The following is a 23029-nucleotide window of genomic DNA, read 5'->3' as shown; positions in this document are numbered from 1 at the left end:
AAGTAGCGAAGGAACGGAGCGTTGCGAAGAATGGGGTTGTGAAGATGGAGGAGAGGGAAGAGAAGGAACAGGAAGTGAATCAGTGTCCATTGAAGGTTTAGTCTCTGCAATATATTCTGAAATGGCTTCAAGTGTTTCTGAATTCAAAGATGTATGGGAGACCATATTGGAGATAGAAGGAGGAGGGTGAGTAAAGATTGGGACAGTAATGGACTGTACCAAAGTAGAGGGGGAGGGAAGAGTGTAAGGGACTGGAGATGAAGTGTGGGGGGGGACAGAAGAGGCAGAAACCTGGGAGGTGGCAGAAGAGGGAGAAACTTGGGAGGGGACGGGGGTGGAAGGCATAGTACGAGGAGGAGGGTGAATCTCCACACTTGTAATAGAGCCAGAGAGAGGGGAAGAACTAGGTACAGAGACTGGAAAGGTAAAGTGTGGAGGTGGAAGAAGGGAAGGAAGGGGCAGAGAAGATTCGAGCAATGTGGATTTTTTGGACTTCTGAGTAGAGGGGCGATTGGTATTAGGTGTCGTACGAGGTCTTGTCGATACTGGGGCTTGTGAGGAAGGACGCGAAGATGTGAGAACAGACTGAGTTGGAGTTGGGACGTCAGAGCCAAGGACAGCAAAAGGATTAGATGCCGTAGTGGCTATGGGAGGGGTAACAACAGAGGAGGCTGCAGAAGATGGGACCCCAGAAGTGGGGGGGATGTTTGGAAACACGAGAATAAGAAACACGGGGTAGTCTCCCTTGGAGGCGGAGATGAGTAACTGCCATAGCATAAGGGAGACCTTCTGCCTCTTTGAGGCAACGGATTTCACGTTCATTTAAGTAGACCTGGCAACGGCGGGAGTACGAAGGGTGAGCTTCATTACAATTAAGGCAAGATGGAGGTTGACTGCAAGATGTATTAGAATGGTCGTCGGCACCACAGACTGGGCATTCGGCCATAGATCTGCAATATTTCGCTGGGTGACCAAAACGCCAGCAATTTCTACATTGTTGCGGTGTAGGTATCACCTTTCGAACTTGTAACCGATGTCCCGCGACATATACAGAGGACGGGAGTTCTCGGCTGTCAAAAGTTAAACGAGCCACATTGCAAGGGTAACGTCTCCGCCCCCGGGCAGGAAGGACATAAGTGTCTACTTTGAGGATTGGGAGATCCTGGAGTTCCAGCTGTTCAAAAATGTCATTGCCACATGACTGGAAATTCTGTTGGACTATGGTATGGGGCAGAATGACAGTACCACTACAAGAATTGAGAGAAAGATGTTTTTCAATAGTGACAGGAGTAGTATCGATATTCGAAAGGAGAGAAAGATCATGAGCTTGGGCAGCATTCTGGACAGTGACGATGCGCATACCGCTCTTGAGAGCATGAAATGAAATATCTCTACCAACATGACGCAGGAGCGCTTTGCCAATACTATGGTCAGAAAGGTAGGCAGAAGAAGTCGGTCTTAAAGTAAAGAATTTAGTCCATTGTGTGGTCCGAAACTGAGCGTGGAGAGGGAGTGCTTGACGTGTCGGTCTTTTCCGAGTAGAATGGGAAGGTAACGAAGGAGCATCATCAGGAGATTGACGTTGGCATTTAGGAGTAGGACCGGAGTTGGTCCGGCTTGAAATGGGTGGGCGATTCGAAAATTGCCGTACCGTAGAGGGAGAAGCCGGAAGCATAGTCAAAGGAGAGTGGAGTTCAGACAAATCGAAGGAGTCAGTCGAAGCCCCGGTACCTGAAGCGGGTGAGGAAACAGCACCAGCAAGAGGTACAGGGGCATCAGGAGTGTCCGAAGAGTGGTCTAAACACAAGGCAGGGTCAGAATGGGGTGCGGTATCAAGAAGGGGCCCGGGGGTAGTGGGTTCATGGACTAGGGCTGCCATGGTTAGGTTACTCCTTTGCTTTTTGTTTTTAAGAAAAAAAAGAAAGAAGAAAAGAAAAGAAAAATAAAAAAAAAAGAATAAAAAAAGGGGGGAGCGGGGAGGAATAGTTCCTAGGAGGAATGAAAGGGCCGGAAATCTCCCTCCGCGCCCAAGAGGACCTCAACACCGCTAGTAGCGCAGATGCAGCATGGAACCCATGCCATACCCTACCCTTCATGCCAGTAAACCAGCAATCCGGGATAGCAACCTCACATCTGCCGAGCTACCTCGGTGGACAAAAGAGAGGGCGGCCGGATATACGCCACAAAGCATACCTCCTTCGGCCACCACCCCCGGAATCTGAAAGGTGGCTTCCAGAGATACACCCGTCGCCCGAGAGACACCCAAAGCTACTCCGGGATACCGGAGAGGGATCGGGACATCCCCAGGCAATCCAGATTCCACGGCAAACTACGCCACCGCCAAGAACCTCAATGGAATGGGATGGACCCCGGTGTCCTTTCCCCTACCTAGGAACTAGCGCGCCTGTGGGAGAAATCCCAAAGGCCAAAAAGAGGAAGAGCAAAAGGGAGGGGTGAGGAGGAGGAGGAGGAGGAATGGAAAAAGGGGAGGATGGGATAGGGGAGGGGAGAATGGGGGGTAATTAGGTTTGGTCTGAGGAAGAAGACCGACAGGGCTAATTCCTCAGACCAAGAGCCTCTTCACCACGCCAAGGAGCCCCCCTTGAAGAGGTCCCTCCACTACAGATTTATACATCCTCTCTAAATAATCAAACCACCTCAACAGCCCCTCCTTAGCCCTCTGAATAATACTTTTAATAACTCCACACCTCCTAATTTCCACACTATGAATTCTCTGCATAATATTTACACCACACATTGCCCTTATACATGACATCTCCACTACCTCCAGCTTCCTCCTCGCTGCAGCATTTAGAACCCATGTTTCACACCCATATAAGTGTGTTGATACCACTATACTCTCATACATTCATATTTTTAAAACAAAATACACACAAGAGATAAATTAAAATAATATTCTATTTAATAACTTATTTATGAAGTCTGAAGAGCAAAGGCCATTTAGCACAACAGGGATGAAGAAACAAAACTGAAATGTTAAAACTTGTTAAAAAAAAAAAAAAAAAAAAAACTATGAAAACTTGGTATCCTATAAGTATGCAACTTGATAATTATTTTCGATTATCTCAAAATACAGTACAGTATACGATATATTTTGTTACACATCAATTACTCAAACTTTTAACAACTCTTGGACATTATCAATTCCCTTAAGTCCAACTGCCTCACAGTCAATAACAGCTTTACAACAATAAATTTTTTTTTTTTTTTTGCCTTAACACCTAAATATTTCAGCTGCCACATGATTCCTCAGTTAGAACACAAACTAATGCTTATGCACAGTGGTTACTTTCACTGCAAGATACTCACTTAATTCTAATACCAATAGACACCTTTTTGTGCTAGATAACACGGAGATCACACGTTACTGCATAATAAAATAGGAATATATCAAAATTAAAACTGATAAAGTACATCATTAACAACCCAGGACAGTTTCATCTTTGTCATATCCCAAGCACATACCAAAGGTTATGGCACAACCATCTTATTGTTTTATATACAATACACCAAGGTGAGTATTATCATTCATCAGAATATAAAAGTTATTACTGTACAAGTACATAATGAAGTAGAAAATTATTTACAAAATACTTCTGATATGAAAGAACACATTTGATAGTTATTTTGTGAAAATGTCACAATAAAAAAAATAAATCACAGCTATTTTACAACACTGTACTGTAATATAATTTTTTAACCATCATTCTGAATATTAAATAATTTTGTTGTAACAGCAAGAAAATAATTATAATTAATTAGCTGCATCCTAAAGAAGTGTTTCCTGATTCTACAGCTAAAAATGTCTAACACTTTGTAATTGTCCAGGATAACCTACGTCACAAAGTGAAAAACAAATTACTTCCCACAACTTACAACAAATGCATATAAATAAAAAATAAATGAGACATTGTAATAAAGTTATTCAATAATGTGGACTCGTCAGATGATCTTAATTATGAAAACATCCACTAATATGTGAGGTACACTTATCAACTAGAGTTTGCCTATAATAAGTCATAATACCAAATATCATTATATATGCTAGAATGCTTAAAAATATATCAGAACATAACCTGGCAATCAATGCCTCCAAATTGGCCTTTGGCCCACAAAGGCTGAAATAAGACCTAAATATAAATGCAACTCTCTCTCTTTTTGTGTATTTTACCCCTAGCCATTCTGACAAGAGCAGCAAGTCTAACCAGTCGATTGCATCTGCTGGCGTCTTGTACATACTAAATATAGAATATTTTGTACCACAGTTAAACTTTTTCTTTTACGAGATACAATATATGCCTCACAAATCTGATTAAATATTTAATAAAATTATTTTTAGACGAGTCTTTTGTTATCAAATAAGTATTTGAAGTTTAGTTTTATACAACTCAAAATATCAAAAACTAATTCACGTTTGTGTATACAGTAAACTCCCGCCTTCTGCGCTCCCACATACGGTATTTTCATTGCTTTGTGATTCACATTTTATGGCCTACCTTCACTCTATATCCCACAACCTTTCGTACCAGCGCAGGCAGGATATTTCCTCTCTCTTGCATGCTTTAAGCCTCTACAACTTTTAGCTAAGGCTAGCATCACTCTGTGGTGTTAACACTAACCCCTTGCCTCCTACTCATGCCACAACCTATCACCTCATAGACACATACCATACCATAACTCCTGTGTTATTATTCCATTACCGATAGATACATTACCTGGTCTCGTGTCTGGATATTAATCATGGCATCAAAATGAAATAGTGGTGATCTTGAGAGTACCAAGAGGTTTAAAAGTGAATCTATGCATTTAGTGAAGAAAACTGGGTGACTGATGGGCATGTGACAGAGGCAGCTCATGCCTTCACTCTGAGAGAATTAACAATTCCTTTGAGACAAGGACAAGTTAAGAGATTGTATGATGAGTAACCCAGTGTGACTGGTGAAAAAAAAAATCAATACACTAAAATGAAAATGAAAAAATTCTGAATGATTAAATTCAGCAGAAAACAAAGAAAAGTGCCCCCGCACAGTTACATTATGATCATACTATAATACAGGATGAGCAAGAGAGGAAGCTTGCACAAGTGTTCCTTTAGTGCTGGATGCTGAGGGCACCTGCAAGTAACAACTCTGCATCAACCTCAGCCCATGAATTCTAGTTATTCACCTTAGCCCATAAACCCCAGCCACCTACCTCAAGCTAAGATGAAGTAGAAGACTGTGGCCCAGCAGGGTCACAGCAACCCTCTCCACTGATATCCACCCCATCATGCACCAACAACCAGAATTGAAAATTACATTTAAAATGTATGATTTTATTGGGCTACTGGATACTGTATATACTTTTTATATGCCCAACATCTATTTTCCCTCGGTAGCATTGTAGAATCAGTATTATTATAGCTGATGAAAAAAAAAACTTCTGAGGTGTCATGCAATATGTATAACCAATTTCACATTTAGCCATTTTCAGGAACATAACCTGCAGCAAAGGTGGTGGTCTACTGTATTAAACTTTTTAAATAATTCACATAAATTTCAGATATAATTAATAAAAAATGTTTTACATGCCTTTAAAACATATGACTTTTTATGACTGTAACCTTAAACTATCTCACTACTCATATTAATCAGGAAAAGATGCTTTTTACTGCATCTTTCCCAAGGAAGTACAGAATTACATATAAGTACAGTATAGTACTTGCAGTAAATAAATATTTATAATACAATACAATCAAACATGTAGCATAATTGTACAATTCATTTTTTCCTTATCAACAGTCAAACTCCAATTTAATCTTGGTTTCCTCTTGAGCCAGCTTCACCAGTGACTTCTTTACTCGGAGAGCTGTCAAACGTACACTAGGGTTTTGATGCCAACATTCTCGGATAATTTTTGACATTCCTGCTAAAACCTAGGAAAAAGAGAGATATATAAAAACTCAATTTATTGCTTCAGAAAAATACACAATTATCAGCAGCCAGGTAAAAACAGTGCCCAGCATCCCTCAATATTACATTTCCACTAGACTCCTAATCAGTAAGATCCTAGTCTAGGCCTAGGTTTAAGTAACCTGCTTGTCATTAAAGGAACAGAGACATGCCTACAGTCCCGTCTTCAGTGCTTATTTTGTCTTACAATTCTGTAATGTTTACAGTGTTTATTTCACATAGTGCATAATTGTACCACCTCTTGGAATGATCCCAGAAGTCTACCAATATTTGTGAGGAAGTATTTTCTGGTATGCCACTTTGTTCTCAAGTTTCCAATGATGGCTTCTTGTTCTGCTGACGGTGATATAAACTGGATTTCCTTTTTTCTCATATACAGTGTATTATAATAGTGTGTTATTCTATACATTATGTGGTCATCACATATGTTTTGATATAGCATATGTTGTCAACAGTTTTCTTACTATTTCTCCATTTATAAAAGCATATTTATTCTGAATTTTGTCAGTGTAGTATACAAGTTTTTAACTATTGGTGAAAATCCCTCATCTATGATTATTCTCACACACCTTTCTGATAATGTTTCTATTTATTTTATTGGTTTTCCAAAATTAATAAAAAAACTATTGTATACTGTATGAATAGGCTTGCAGATAATAAAAAATTCTATGCAAAGAAATACCTCTTCTCATATAACTACACACACCTCAGCATAAACTGCCCTCTGATTAACTGGAGTCTGGCAATGGGGTCTAGCTTTATGACAAATATGAAATGTCAGTTATCAGGCAGCAGTCTGCCTTGCTACAATGACTGATGGTGATCAGGATGACATTTTATTTCTACATGATACACAGCTGTTACTATAAACATAGATGAATAGCATAACATGGTACCTGACAATAAGAAATGCTCTTTTTCAAAATTTCCTCACAAATTATTTATCAATTAAAAAAATTGTTATACTGATGCCAAATAACATCACTCCATTTGATATGATAAATATGACTGCACAGTAATTTATATGTAATGACTAACCTATAAACCAAATATGTATACCAGTATGCCCCATTACCTCTAGCATTGGCAGCTTCCCCAACAAGTTAGCCAGTCTACTGATCAAGTATCTCTCTAAATTCTTAGGCACAATGAGCTCACAGCACCTAAAACACTCAAGTAATCTCCTCATATATCTAAACAACACTACTATCACATATATAAGGCTGTGGACCCCTGGAAAAAATTCTAAGCCTCCACACTCTTTTGGTGACCCCTGTTCCTAAATACTAGTTTGTCCATGCCCAGTTCTTAATACTGTACTTGTATACTCTACAAAAATTAGAACTTATCAGTGTTGCACAACAAAATGAATACTGTAATAAAGTTGGTAGAATTACCGACAATATGTAAAGTAAAAGGACACAAGTGCAACTAATGTGACGGGTTTTTCCTAAGAGCATACCGAATTTGTAGTCCTGAGTTTCTCGACGAGGAATGTACGTACATTCACCAAACCTTCACTGAGTTACATTTTCCTTCCTTTTTCATCAAAGACTGCAAGAAAAGGGCTCTTCAGATCATCAATTCTCCACGCACCAACACCACTCCCAACAAAGTTATAATTCTTCCCAACAGTCAGGTTGCACTGAACGTTTCTAAAGTACTTTCACAAGCTAACACCAGAGTCGCCATCGCTTCTAGCACTTCAATAAAGGATCTAACCAGAACAAAATCAAAGCACCACGAACAAGTCAACGCAGGAGTTTACACTATACCCTGTGGAGGCTGTGACAAGATTTACGTAGGTGAAACAGCAAGAAACCTCGACACCCGCCTCAATGAACACATTTACGCATGTAGGAACGACAACCTGAACAACTCCTGTGTACAACACCGAAATTCCACCAGTCATCTCATGAAATTCAGGGACGCCCAATTAGTGATCAAAGAAACTAATTTCCGCAGACGCAAGTGCCTAGAATCAGCACTGATCGCTGTTTCGAATACAATTAAACAAAACAACGGCAGCTTCACCATCTCTGAAGTCTTAGCAAGAATCCTCCTGAAAACAGTAAACCCTGCCATCACATAGTCTCTCCTGTTATACTACACAAAGCACATTACAGAGAGTGAACACTGAAACAGGCTGCCTCTATCCAGTCTATATTTGTCCAACCTATTTTTATGTTACCCAAGTAATAGCTTTTATATCCTTTTACTCATGTACGAATTAATTGTTCTACCATATTGTATTACTACTACTACTACTACAACTTTTATCACTACTACTACTACCACTACCACTAGTATCGCACCTCACTCTGAGCCTATATATATCCTCTGTGTCCATGTATTGTTTGTAATGGCTTGATAAAGCTCCTGGAGAGCGAAACGTTGCCACAATAAAATGTCACATTAGTTGCACTTGTGTCCTTTTACAAAATGAATACTGTATAAAGTAAATTAACTTTCAGGGTGCTATAAAAAATAGATAGGATAAAATTTTTGTAGTTTAATATAGCACTGTATTTTATAATTTGCCCTCTTTGATACACATAGGCTAGTAGATAATTAAAAATAGCCATATTAACCCTTAAACGTCCAAACGTAGATCTACGTTAGGAACGCTACGCACGTGAACGTAGATCTATGTTTGGATAGTTTCAGGGTAAATTTAATAAAAAATCTAACAGTACTGCATTAAGCAACCTGTTTAAAAAATTATGAAAATTAATTTAACTGGTGTTTACATAATTTGCAATAGGGAAACAGTATTTATTAAATTTAAAACAATAAATTTTTTCCCTGCAGTATTTTCATACAATAAAATGACAAGAGCTAAGTGACTCACGAAATCGTAATGACACGATTGCAAACAAACCATACCCCGGCCGGGATTGAACCCGCGGTCAGAGAGTCTCAAAACTCCAGCCCGTCACGTTAGCCACTAGACCAGCTAGCCACAATAAGATTCGTCCAACTAGGTATATTTCTACACCATAGGAAGGTTAGCACAGGCACCACTGACCACAAATGCAAGTTTTTACAGACGAAGAGCTAAGTATTGTACATAAAATAATGAAATACTTACTGGATCACTTGTCCATCTGTTTGGTATCATGGGGCGATACTGGTCAACACAAACAACTTTTTTCATGTCATCAAAACTGGGGTCATTTGGAACAACATCATGGAAAGGAGGTTTATAGTCATCCACAATGCCATTTGAAACACATCTTCGGCACACTTCCCACAGAACCAGTCCCAAAGCATAAATGTCAACTTTACGGAATGATTCAAACACACTCATGTTTATTCTGAAAGAAAACACAAATTAATGTGAAAAAACTTTTAACATGTACAATATACAATTAAAAGACATCATTATTGCATAAATTGCAATACTGTTCATATTCATAACTATGTGCAGTGAAACTTTGTTATTTGCAAGGTTCACATTCCTTAAGGCTTTGCAAATATGTACCACTTATGACAAACTTTTTTTTTTTTAACACTGGCTGTCTTGCACCAAGGTAGGGTGAACCGAAAAAGAAACTCTAAACATAATTTACTATCATCGTCTTGCCAAAGGCGCACTAATCCTATAGCTCAGATGCCCCTTCAAACTGCAAATATCCCCACCCTTCTTTTAGAGTACAAGCACTGTACTTTCCACCACCAGAACTCAAGCCTGGCTAATCAGTTTCCAAACAAAAGCTAGAAACTAAAAAATATATGATGAACTAAGCAATAGAAAAAGGACACCATAAGCATACCCCTGCTTTTGTTAGCACATACAAATAATCAGAGAAGAAAACTCACGACTCATTGAGGACTTCTGGGCTCATGTATCGCTTTGTTCCAACTCGGGGATTATTGCTGATATTGATTTCTCCTGTAGTTTGTGTGTGCATCACTGCTAGTCCAAAATCAGCAATCACACAGGCTCCATTTAGCTGAAAAAGAATTCCATCTGTGTGCATTTGTAAATTGTGGAGCCGATAGCATCTGTGTGTACAAAATGTGTACACACTTTTCTAATAACCAATCACACACTTCTCACATTACTAAGAATATCAATCATATACTTCTTAACACTCAAACATCAGTCAAATCTTCTCACATAATACTTATTATGCATGAAAGAATTAACTTTTTTTGAATAAGGAAAAAGAGCCTTTTTCAATTTTTTTTTTTTTTGAGTGGAGGAATATATTTATTTTTCTCATATTTAGCTAGGAGCTCTATGATATTCCAGCACATTGATATTCCTATCACTTAAATATGAAATTTCCCATCTTTACATCAAACTGGCCATCTCCCACTAAGGTAGAATGATAAAAAAAAAAAAAACACTTTTACCATCATTCCCTCTACCACTATCTTGTCATAAAAATGCCATATTACAGTTCAGATGCCACTCCAAACAGCAAATATCACCACTCCTTTAGAGTGTAGGCACTGTACTTCCTACCTCCAGAACTCAAATCCAGCTAATCAGTCTCCCTGAATCCCTTAACAAAATGTTATCTTGGTCACACTCCAACAGCATGTCAAGTCCCAAAAACCATTTGCCTCCACTCCTATTGAACATGCTCACACACACCTGCTATACGTCTGAGCCCCTCGCACACAAAAACCTCCTTTACCTCCTCCAACCTTTCTAGGGTGACTCCTACCCTGCCTTCACTGCACTACATTATTATTATAATCAAAACTAAGCACTAAACCCACAAGGGTTATACAACATTGCCAGAGCACTAAAGATTTATATACCCTCCAAGTCATCCTACTTTGATAATGTCTGCCATAAATATCAAATACTTAAGAAATAAAGATTTTTTTTTTTTTTCAACAAGTTGGCCGTCTCCCACCGAGGCAAGGTGACCCAAAAAAGAAAGAAAATCCCCAAAAAGAAAATACTTTCATCATCATTCAACACTTTCACCACAATATATATATATATATATATTTTTTTTTTTTCAACAAGTTGGTCGTCTACCACCGAGGCAGGGTGACCCAAAAAAGAATGAAAATCCCCAAAAAGAAAATACTTTCATCATCATTCAACACTTTCACCACACTCACACATTATCACTGCTTTTGCAGAGGTGCTCAGAATACAACAGTTTAGAAGCATATACGTATAAAGATACACAACATATCCCTCCAAACTGCCAATATCCCAAACCCCTCCTTTAAAGTGCAGGCACTGTACTTCCCATTTCCAGGACTCAAGTCCGACTATAAGAAAATAACCGGTTTCCCTGAATCCCTTCACTAAATATTACCCTGAACATTAAAATGGTATAAAATACCGACAGGTTGTTAGGTAAGACACATATGCAACAGTTAGGTATCTTTATTGTGAAACGTTTCGCCTACACAGTAGGCTTCTTCAGTCAAGTACAGAAAAGTTGATAGAAGCAGAAGATACTTGAAGACGATGTAATCAGTCCATCACCACTCAGACTGAGGGACTGACCACCTCAAAACTTTAAGGGTGATGGACTGATTACATCGTCTTCAAGTATCTTCTGCTTCTATCAACTTTTCTGTACTTGACTGAAGAAGCCTACTGTGTAGGCGAAACGTTTCACAATAAAGATACCTAACTGTTGCATATGTGTCTTACCTAACAAATATTACCCTGCTCACACTCCAACAGATCGTCAGGTCCCAAGTATCATTCGTCTCCATTCACTCCTATCTAACACGCTCATGCACGCTTGCTGGAAGTCCAAGCCCCTCGCCCACAAAACTTCCTTTACCCCCTCTTTCCAACCCTTTCGAGGACGACCCCTACCCCTCTTTCCTTCCCCTATAGATTTATATGCTTTCCATGTCATTCTACTTTGATCCATTCTCTCTAAATGACCAAACCACCTCAACAACCCCTCTTCTGCCCTCTGACTAATGCTTTTATTAACTCCACACCTTCTCCTAATTTCCACACTCCGAATTTTCTGCATAATATTTACACCACACATTGCCCTTAGACAGGACATCTCCACTGCCTCCAACCGTCTCCTCGCTGCTGCATTTACCACCCAAGCTTCACATCCATATAAGAGTGTTGGTACTACTATACTTTCATACATTCCCTTCTTTGCCTCCATAGACAACGTTTTTTGACTCCACATATACCTCAACGCACCACTCACCTTTTTTCCCTCATCAATTCTATGATTAACCTCATCCTTCATAAATCCATCCGCCGACACGTCAACTCCCAAGTATCTGAAAACATTCACTTCTTCCATACTCCTCCTCCCCAATTTGATATCCAATTTTTCTTTATCTAAATCATTTGATACCCTCATCACCTTACTCTTTTCTATGTTCACTTTCAACTTTCTACCTTTACACACATTCTCAAACTCATCCACTAACCTTTGCAATTTTTCTTTAGAATTTCCCATAAGCACAGTATCATCAGCAAAAAGTAACTGTGTCAATTCCCATTTTGAATTTGATTCCCCATAATTTAATCCCACCCCTCTCCCGAACACCCAAGCATTTACTTCTTTTACAACCCCATCTATAAATATATTAAACAACCATGGTAACATTACACATCCCTGTCTAAGACCTACTTTTACTGGGAAGTATTCTCCCTCTCTTCTACACACCCTAACCTTTCTTGACAGTGCCTCTCCCACTCTTTCATCTGCTCTCCTTTTGCACTCTCTCACCACTCTCTTCACCCTTCTTTTACTCTCCATATACTCTGCTCTTCTTATAACACTTCTGCTTTGTAAAAACCTCTCGTAAGCTACCTTTTTCTCTTTTATCACACCCTTTACTTCATCATTCCACCAATCACTCCTCTTTCCTCCTGCCCCCACCCTCCTATAACCACAAACTTCTGCCCCACATTCTAATACTGCATTTTTAAAACTATTCCAACCCTCTTCAACCCCCCCACTACTCATCTTTGCACTAGCCCACCTTTCTGCCAATAGTCGCTTATATCTCGCCCGAACTTCCTCCTCCCTTAGTTTATACACTTTCACCTCCCTCTTACTTGTTGTTGCCACCTTCCTCTTTTCCCATCTACCTCTTACTCTAACTGTAGCTACAACTAAATAATGATCTGATATATCAGTTGCCCCTCTATAAACATGTACATCCTGGAGCCTACCCATCAACCTTTTATCCACCAATACATAATCTAACAAACTACTTTCATTACGTGCTACATCATACCTCGTATATTTATTTATCCTCTTTTTCATAAAATATGTATTACTTATTACCAAATTTCTTTCTACACATAGCTCAATTAAAGGCTCCCCATTTACATTTATCCCTGGCACCCCAAATTTACCTACTACTCCCCCCATAACATTTTTACCCACTTTAGCATTGAAATCCCCAACCACCATTACTCTCACACTCGATTCAAAACTCCCCACGCATTCACTCAACATTTCCCAGAATCTCTCTCTCTCCTCTACACTTCTCTCTTCTCCAGGTGCATATACGCTTACTATAACCCACTTTTCACATCCAATCTTTATTTTACTCCACATAATCCTTGAATTTATGCATTTGTAGTCCCTCTTTTCCTGCCATAGCTTATCCTTCAACATTATTGCTACTCCTTCTTTAGCTCTAACTCTATTTGAAACCCCTGACCTAATCCCATTTATTCCTCTCCATTGAAACTCTCCATACATAAGAACTATGTATACAACAATAAAAGCACTTTTATTATATTTTTGCACGAACCAGCTAAGTGACCAGTGTAGTCCACGTAGGTACGTAACTGCAAGACAAGAAACCAAACTCACCTTTACAAGAATATTTTTAGACTTGATATCTCGGTGGGCAATAGCAGGTTTTCCTTGTGTGCCAAAGATTTCTGTATGTAGATGAAGTAGACCATTGATGGTAGAGAGAGCTGCAGTCATAAGAGCTGTATGATCGAGGGTGTGAACACTGAGGTAGTCAAACAGAGATCCATGTGGATGATAGTGGGTGACTAACCATAGCTGTGTGCAAGAGCCCCGGGACGTCATATCTGAGCCATAAAAGCCCAGGATATTTTCGTGTCGCAGCAGCACAGTGCTGGCAAATATGCATTGATTACTTAAGATATAAATATTAGGCTGCAATATAAACAAATTCCAGAAGTGTAAGCATAAATCAGCCAAAATAAATCTAAAGTGTCCAGTATTTAAATCTAATCTGGAGATTGGCATACTCATATTTAACCACACTTTCTTGTTACCTTGTTTAAAAGATCAGTTCATTGACTGGGTCCAATACTATATATAATATTTACCTATATATTTCTGTTTCTCTTGCCCATGAGGCTTCATCACGTGAGAAAAATATTTTAACAGCAACTTTCTCCCCATGCCACACCCCACACCACACTTCACCATATCGGCCCTGGGAAATATAATGGAAATAATCAAATAGTACAAAGAAAGTTACAATAAAAGCTTAAAAAAAGGGCAAGCAAATTTTTAATCTATATTTGTCTGGGTAAGATCACAAAAAAATCATCACACAGCCATAACCAAATTCTACAAGTTTATATTAAATTTCACGGCACTGTATCAAAATATTAGACATGCTCCCAGTCAATTCCCTTTTCAAAATTAATACCCATGAAAAGTGCACATATTTAGGCCCAAACCAAAAATCAAACCTCTGTTTGCCAGAGGTGCACAGATACGACATGTAACACCTAGGGAAAATTAAAACCGACAGCAATGAACCCATAAACAGTACTGATGACAGAATAGCAACAAGTATGAGTTACAGCTAAAGTGATTGACCTGTGAGGAAGTTACTGCACTCTTATCCTACTGCTTGGTGTTTTGCACCTCTTTTGAATATAACAATACATTTACATTATAAATACAACTTGGCTGTCAGCAACCTTTTATCTTCCAATGTAATCTTTCAGTAAATATTATTTTATCATCCTTTTGCCTTTCAATCTTGTCAGATTTCTTCCCTTTGCCTTCTCATTTGTAAACCACATACTTAATGTGACAATCATATTTTTTGTTGTTCTTATTCTATTACTTTTATGAAAGCCAAATAACATCACAGAATTCTTTTTCACATATTTCATACTCTCAGATCATTATCAAACAGGTGAAGATACAATAATGTATGCATAATGTGGCCATTTCTTACCTTTCCAATAACTTCTGCTAGCCAAATTTGTTTGGCAAGAGTGCGTTGGATGAGTAAAGGTAAACCTGAGCCACTTCCAGACGTAATGGAATCATTGAAGATTTCCTATGGATCAATAATGAGAAAATCATTATTACATAACAATTTGGTAGTCTTTGTCTGAAATAGAAAAATGCTATGATTGAATAAAATATAAAAAAAAACTACTGTATATATAAGTACTACTACATTTTTTATTAACACATTGGCCATTTCCCACCAAGGCAGGGTGGCCTGAAAAATAAAAACTTTCACCATCATTCACTCCATCACTGTTTTGCCAGAGGTGCACTTACACTACAGTTATAAAACTGCAACATTAACATCCTTCCTTCAGGGTGCAGGCTCTGTACTTCCCATCTCCAGGACTCAAGTCCAGCCTGCCAGTTTCCCTGAATCCCTTCATGTTATCCTGCTCACACTCCAACAGCATTTGTCTCCATTCTCTCCTAACACACTCATGCATCCTTGCTGGAAATCCAAACCCATCGAACACAAAACCTCCTTTACCCCCCCTCCTTCCAACCTCTTCTAGGACGACATCTACACCGCCTTCCCTCCACTACAGATTTATACACTCTCGAAGTCATTCTATTTTGTTCCATCCTGGGCAACGATGACAATGAACTCACCCGTAAAGTTGAATCTCCTGCAGCAGTTACTCGAAGTTCATCTCTATACATAGCATGATGTGGTGGTAATGTAGAAGCTGCAGCTGCGGCAGCATATTCTCGCATCCTACGATTGTGGGCACGGCGTAGCAGGAGAATTACTACTATGGCAATAACAATGACTACCATAACAGGAACCACATGGATTGCAAATATCCTTAATCCCCATGAGCCTTCATCTTTCACTGTAAGAAAGTTAATATTCTAAAGAATAGCACAATAAGTATACACTGTGTCTAGTTTAGTACAAGATACTTATTACAAAGCAAACCTTTATTTTGGACAACATGAGCAAGTTTTATTAAGTCGAGACTTAATTAAACTTCTTAGAGCTCACTCCTGAGCAAACTGTCATCAGAGATAAAGGCTTGATTTATAGTGTTTTTTCACCTGCTTGCCAGCTCATTGCCCTAGTCACCAGTGTGTCTAATCTTCTACACTTAAGTACAAATGAAGATGATGTTAAAATTTTTTTTTGTATATTGTGTACTAAATGGAAGCCCCATTTCTCCAACAAGCAATGGCTGCCAATATCTGAAGATTATAAAACCAAGCATGTACCTGACTCTCTTTCTTAGTGGGAGAATGCGGGTGCTTCAGAGCAAATATGTATTGCTGTATTTACTTATGAGTTTGCTGGAAGTGAGGTTTCCTGATATCTTGTGGCTCATTTGGATGTGTCATTACCAACTGTATTTCCAATACCGTAAACTTTGATAAATACCTTATCCTTATCTGGCCTATGTCCAATAGTATGCTGTATGTGATGATCATATCACTGCCTGTTCTTCATTTCCCTAAAGACATTAGGCCTAGTTCTTACATTCTTTCTTTACTAGGGTAGGCTTTCACACAAGTGCTTCATACTTACAAACGGGTTGTGCATAAAATAAAGTATGTTTTGAATAAGACTTTGTCTAGGTTCCTGAATGCAGATGTTACTGTTTTGTGAATACCTCATGGGTCAAGTTTGGGGTAATTGTTATACTAAGGTCATTTTCTTTAATGGCTTCTACAAGAGGTTTTACCCCACCCTCTCAGATGTTAGTGAGTCTTCTCGACCTCCTTTCTCAGTCTCTCAGTTTCAGTCTGTCCAGCTCTTCCTGCAGCATTTTTTTCCATTTTCCTCAGTTTGTATTCTCATTATTTTGGCAGCATAGGTAGGCAAGGATATGCAAGTAACTCCAGTAAGCAGTACATTTACATATATACCAGGAACAATATGGAACCCCACTGATGATCCCTTTGAAACTCCAGATGCATCCTTCAGAAAATGTTTTTAATAATTAAGTAGAAGTGCATAGGGAGGGAGGAAACTGCTGCAGTTCCTTTGACACTGGGCTTTATTAATAAACCATGTTAGCTAAATACATTATTAAATAGGTTTCAAAATTTGACTTCCACAAATCCAACCAAAGTCTAAAGTACTCAAGGAATTTAATACTAGAATGCTAGTCAACATGTAAAATCTAGTACAGAGTAACACCTAAATTATCATCGAAATTAACTCCCAAAACATACTTGGATCTGAAGTTGGTAGAACTGGAAAGCTACCATTGTTACAGTAGCTTGTTCGGCAGCATTCTATTTTAAGTGGTGTACGAGGATTTTCTTTAACGCCACACTGCATAGGAACGTGGTCAGGGTTTCCTATACATCCTCGGGCTTCTTGCACTTCACCAAATTCATTGCGGGTTCTTGCTTTCCAACACTAAATGAAGGGCATGGAAACAAAAGTACTTTACAATAGTCATGTGAAGTGCTTTATTAATTACTTTGTTAGCTAATAAGCTTGAAGATCTGAGCAATGTAAACATTATTATATTCATTAAAATAATCTCTCTTCAAAATGTGTACAGTAATAAAATTATATATGTAATAAGACATTTCAATGGTCAACATGATTTTGTGTGAATAAATTTTCATATACAGTATTTACATATACCCTGCCTCGGTGGGAGACGGCCGACTTGAAAAAAAAAAAAAAAATACAGTATATTAGAAAAACATTGTTTACCATAATTGCATTGTGACATTCGGTAACAATGTAACAATGTGGCTGGTTGCACTTTATACAGGATATTCTTCTGTAGCTGTCAAACTCATCTAGAAGCCCTGCTTTTTTTTCTTCCATACTACTACTAGGAGATTCATTTACTGCAGTGACTCCTGGGGATCCATTCTGTAGCAAGTCTAACAGACCAGAATTCACGTAATCCATATCTTCTCTGTTCAGCTGAAATGCATTTATACTGTATGTACATAGAAGTTTATCATAATGACAGTATACGAGGTATAATGGAGCGTAGAAAATACATTCACCATCACTCAATTTCTAGGTATATACTGTTTCAGGACACAAACAATGATTAAATGTTGGCCCACTATACTGTATCATCCCTATATAGCTCTTAAAAGGGCAAGCATTGTATTTTTCAACATCCAAAACTCATTTCTAACTAAATGATTTACATGAATCTTTTTTTATAAATAGTATTACCTTAATCACCCTACAAAAACACTTTCAAGCCAATTCATGAATTTGCTCTTTAGTATGCTGAAGCCCTTACTTCTCAATATAGGATCTCTTTTACACCATTTAACACTTCCTTGTACTGTATAACTGTTAAACAACTTTCTGCCCATCCTAAATTTATACTTTTTTTATACCAACCTCTGCCTATCCAAAATTTATATACATTTTTTTTATACTAACCTATCCTGACCCATTCATTTTACATTATCAAAGCATATAAGCAATCCTTGTATATAACCTTCATAACATAACACTACTAATTTCTTCATTCTTTATTCTCAAAATGTTCAACAGGCTTCTGTTTTTTATTCACATGACATTGGTGGAAGGTTCCAGTCCACCAATGTGCAATGCTGTATAGTTCTTGCTTAAATTAAGAAATTATTGTAAATAGCGTATCACAAACAACGACGGAAGTTTCCTCACCTGTGAAACATTCTGCATATTGCCTTGAATGGACGAGCTGTCAGTGTCTGAGCCCACACCATAGTTCTTGTAATCCTCCCTCATTAGTCCTAATTTTGGTCTTAAATTGTGATATGCATCTTTTCCTCCTCCTGTCCAAATCTCATCTTCCAGCATTTTACCACTGTCAGTTTTCATAATGCCTATAAAGGGATAAATACTGTAAAATATCACTAGATTTAAAAGATAACATAAAATGTAATCAACAGTTTTTGGGTAGTGGATATATACACTAATTTATACAAATTCAATAAACATCAGAAAATAATTCCTTGTATCAGGGGCCTCCCTCACTGGCATTAAAAACCTTACAATGAGGAGTGTATTAGAAAAGCTTTTTCCTATAACCAGGAGAATGTTTGTGAACTTGATGCACATAAACACATTAGAGGAACACTGCAGTAGGCTTATTCTTCTATTCTAGGAAAGTCCTTAAACCCAGCCTTCCTCACCAATATTTTTTTTTTTAACACACCGGCCATCTCCCACAGAGGCAGGGTGACCAGAAAAAAGAGAAAACAAAAGTTTTCTTCTTTTTACATTTAGTAATTTATAGTGAAGGGGTTACTAAACCCTTGATCCTGGCATTTTAGTTGCCTCTTATGACATGCACGCCTTACGGAGGAAGGATTCTTCTCCACTTCCCCATGGAGAACTAAAATATTTTCTTTCTTCTTTCAACACACTGGCCATATATTTTTACAACCTATTTTTGATGCTACCCAAGAAGCCTCCTTCGATCAGAATACTACTTGGTGGATTATTCCGTTCATCAACAATTCTACTTCCAAAAAAAATGGAAGCAGGAGAATGACCTATTATTTTTAGATTTACAAGAAGTGCTAATCTCATAGGGTCAGTGCAGCACCTAGAGAATGGGAGGACATCAGGTTTGATCTAAGGAAGGGGAAGTCCAATTCCATGGAACAAGATCCCCTTACCAGAATAAAGGAATCTCAGTTGTGGGGTGTTAATGGAAGCTGAAAAGTGACCTAATGTGAATAAAGGATGACCATATGTGTCAATGGTGTGACGATGTGTGTTAATGGAGGACGATTAAGTGTCACTAGAGGGTGACCCAGAGTGTGACTGGAGGGTGGCCCAGTGTCACTGGAGGCTAGAGTGACCCAGTGTCACTGGAGGCTAGAGTGACCCAGTGTCACTGGAGGCTAGAGTGACCCAGTGTCACTGGAGGCTAGAGTGACCCAGTGTCACTGGAGGCTAGAGTGACCCAGTGTCACTGGAGGCTAGAGTGACCCAGTGTCACTGGAGGCTAGAGTGACCCAGTGTCACTGGAGGCTAGAGTGACCCAGTGTCACTGGAGGCTAGAGTGACCCAGTGTCACTGGAGGCTAGAGTGACCCCGTGTCACTGGAGGCTAGAGTGACCCCGTGTCACTGGAGGCTAGAGTGACCCAGTGTCACTGGAGGCTAGAGTGACCCAGTGTCACTGGAGGCTAGAGTGACCAAGTGTCACTGGAGGCTAGAGTGACCCCTAAGTCACTGGAGGCTAGAGTGACCCCTAAGTCACTGGAGGCTGGACTGACCCAGTGTCACTGGAGGCTAGTGAGACCCAGTGTCGCTGGAGGGTGACCCAGGGAGACACTGGAGCCTGGAGGGTGACCCAGGGAGACACTGGAGCCTGGAGGGTGACCCAGGGTGACACTGGAGCCTGGAGGGTGACCCAGGGTGACACTGGAGCCTGGAGGGTGACCCAGGGTGACACTGGAGCCTGGAGGGTGACCCAGGGTGACACTGGAGCCTGGAGGGTGACCCAGGGTGACAATGGAGCCTGGAGGGTGACCCAGGGTGACAATGGAGCCTGGAGGGTGACACTGGAGCCTGGAGGGTGACCCAGGGTGACACTGGAGCCAGGAGGGTGACCCAGGGTGACACTGGAACCTGGAGGGTGACCCAGGGTGACACTGGAACCTGGAGGGTGACCCAGGGTGACACTGGAGCCTGGAGGGTGACCCAGGGTGACACTGGAACCTGGAGGGTGGCCCAGGGTGACACTGGAACCTGGAGGGTGACCCAGGGTGACACTGGAACCTGGAGGGTGACCCAGGGTGACACTGGAGCCTGGAGGGTGACCCAGGGTGACACTGGAGCCTGGAGGGTGACCCAGGGTGACACTGGAGCCTGGAGGGTGACACTGGAGCCTGGAGGGTGACCCAGGGTGACACTGGAGCCTGGAGGGTGACCCAGGGTGACACTGGAGCCTGGAGGGTGACCCAGGGTGACACTGGAGCCTGGAGGGTGACCCAGGGTGACACTGGAGCCTGGAGGGTGACCCAGGGTGACACTGGAACCTGGAGGGTGACCCAGGGTGACACTGGAGCCTGGAGGGTGACCCAGGGTGACACTGGAGCCTGGAGGGTGACCCAGGGTGACACTGGAGCCTGGAGGGTGACCCAGGGTGACACTGGAGCCTGGAGGGTGACCCAGGGTGACACTGGAGCCTGGAGGGTGACCCAGGGTGACACTGGAGCCTGGAGGGTGACCCAGGGTGACACTGGAGCCTGGAGGGTGACCCAGGGTGACACTGGAGCCTGGAGGGTGACCCAGGGTGACACTGGAGCCTGGAGGGTGACCCAGGGTGACACTGGAGCCTGGAGGGTGACCCAGGGTGACACTGGAGCCTGGAGGGTGACCCAGGGTGACACTGGAGCCTGGAGGGTGACCCAGGGTGACACTGGAGCCTGGAGGGTGACCCAGGGTGACACTGGAGCCTGGAGGGTGACCCAGGGTGACACTGGAACCTGGAGGGTGACCCAGGGTGACACTGGAACCTGGAGGGTGACCCAGGGTGACACTGGAGCCTGGAGGGTGACCCAGGGTGACACTGAAGCCTGGAGGGTGACCCAGGAGCCTGGAGGGTGACCCAGGGTGACACTGGAGCCTGGAGGGTGACCCAGGGTGACACTGGAGCCTGAAGGGTGACCCAGGGTGACACTGGAGCCTGGAGGGTGACCCAGGGTGACACTGGAACCTGGAGGGTGACCCAGGGTGACACTGGAGCCTGGAGGGTGACCCAGGGTGACACTGGAGCCTGGAGGGTGACCCAGGGTGACACTGGAGCCTGGAGGGTGACCCAGGGTGACACTGGAGCCTGGAGGGTGACCCAGGGTGACACTGGAGCCTGGAGGGTGACCCAGGGTGACACTGGAGCCTGGAGGGTGACCCAGGGTGACACTGGAACCTGGAGGGTGGCCCAGGGTGATACTGGAGCCTGGAGGGTGACCCAGGGTGACACTGGAGCCTGGAGGGTGACACTGGAGCCTGGAGTGACACTCGACACAGCTCAGTCTTCCTCCCACTCACATTCAGACACTCTGGCGCCTCTCTCTCTCTCTCTTATATTTCCATGACAGCTGTCTCTCTCCCAACAGCTGCTCCTCCAGCTGTGCCTGGAACACAGCTGCGTCACCTGCTTCAAGAAGAAGCTTCATACCTTCAGGAACACGACACAAACATAAAGTAATTGAGAGAAGATACACTACTGGCTGCAAGTATGTCGCCATTATTAACACTAATAACTATAGTTATTTCTTCCATTTTTACCTAAAATAAATTTTTATTTCGCGGTAAATTACTTGCTGGTTTAGAGCAATGAAAATTTCAAAGATTTTTTTATTGGTTTGTAGCTGGTTATATTTTGATATTTTATTTTTTGTGGGGTAAATTAAAGATGTTCGCATGACTGGTGAAGAAGCTGGTCCAGGACCAGCTGAAACAACAACCCTGGCATGTTTTGTGGTCCAGGACCAGCTGAAACAACAACCCTGGCATGTTTCGTGGTCCAGGACCAGCTGAAACAACAACCCTGGCATGTTTCGTGGTCCAGGACCAGCTGAAACAACAACCCTGGCATGTTTCGTGGTCCAGGCACCAGCTGAAACAACAACCCTGGCATGTTTCGTGGTCCAGGACCAGCTGAAACAACAACCCAGGCATGTTTCGTGGTCCAGGACCAGCTGAAACAACAACCCTGGCATGTTTCGTGGTCCAGGACCAGCTGAAACAACAACCCAGGCATGTTTCGTGGTCCAGGACCAGCTGAAACAACAACCCTGGCATGTTTTGTGGTCCAGGACCAGCTGAAACAACAACCCTGGCATGTTTTGTGGTCCAGGACCAGCTGAAACAACAACCCTGGCATGTTTTGTGGTCCAGGACCAGCTGAAAC

General features: G+C 41.2%; 1 protein-coding gene across 2 annotated transcripts; it reads right to left on the bottom strand.

Annotated features, from left to right (window-relative positions):
- Window positions 1–5646: 5646 nt before the first annotated feature.
- sax (type I BMP receptor saxophone) lies at window positions 5647–22359 on the bottom strand. Of its 2 annotated transcripts, none has more exons than XM_070101597.1 (11): window positions 22295–22359; window positions 18804–18985; window positions 17859–18077; window positions 17363–17552; window positions 15803–16026; window positions 15132–15236; window positions 14263–14372; window positions 13769–14045; window positions 9795–9928; window positions 9064–9289; window positions 5647–5935 (listed from the first exon to the last, which is right to left on the bottom strand). In XM_070101597.1, exons 2-11 carry the CDS (start codon window positions 18978–18980, stop codon window positions 5795–5797), a joined length of 1803 nt encoding a protein of 600 aa, XP_069957698.1. In that variant the 5' UTR covers window positions 18981–18985; window positions 22295–22359; the 3' UTR covers window positions 5647–5794. The 2 variants fall into 2 exon arrangements, with proteins under 2 accessions (XP_069957698.1, XP_069957699.1); XM_070101598.1 differs by having other exon boundaries at window positions 22316–22357.
- Window positions 22360–23029: the final 670 nt, after the last annotated feature.

This window comes from Cherax quadricarinatus, chromosome 78, assembly GCF_038502225.1.
Source record: "Cherax quadricarinatus isolate ZL_2023a chromosome 78, ASM3850222v1, whole genome shotgun sequence".
NCBI classification, from domain to species: domain Eukaryota; kingdom Metazoa; phylum Arthropoda; class Malacostraca; order Decapoda; family Parastacidae; genus Cherax; species Cherax quadricarinatus.
This window is presented reverse-complemented; position numbering and strand designations above follow the sequence as displayed.

Coding starts and splice junctions, on each gene's coding strand:
- sax (XM_070101597.1), bottom strand. CDS start 18,980: ATGAAAACTGACAGTGGTAAAATGCTGGAAGATGAGATTTGGACAGGA. Junction 17,553..17,858: donor AATGTCACAATGCAATTATG/GTAAACAATGTT, acceptor CCCTTCATTTAG/TGTTGGAAAGCAAGAACCCG. Junction 14,046..14,262: donor AGAGAAACAGAAATATATAG/GTAAATATTATA, acceptor CATATTTGCCAG/CACTGTGCTGCTGCGACACG.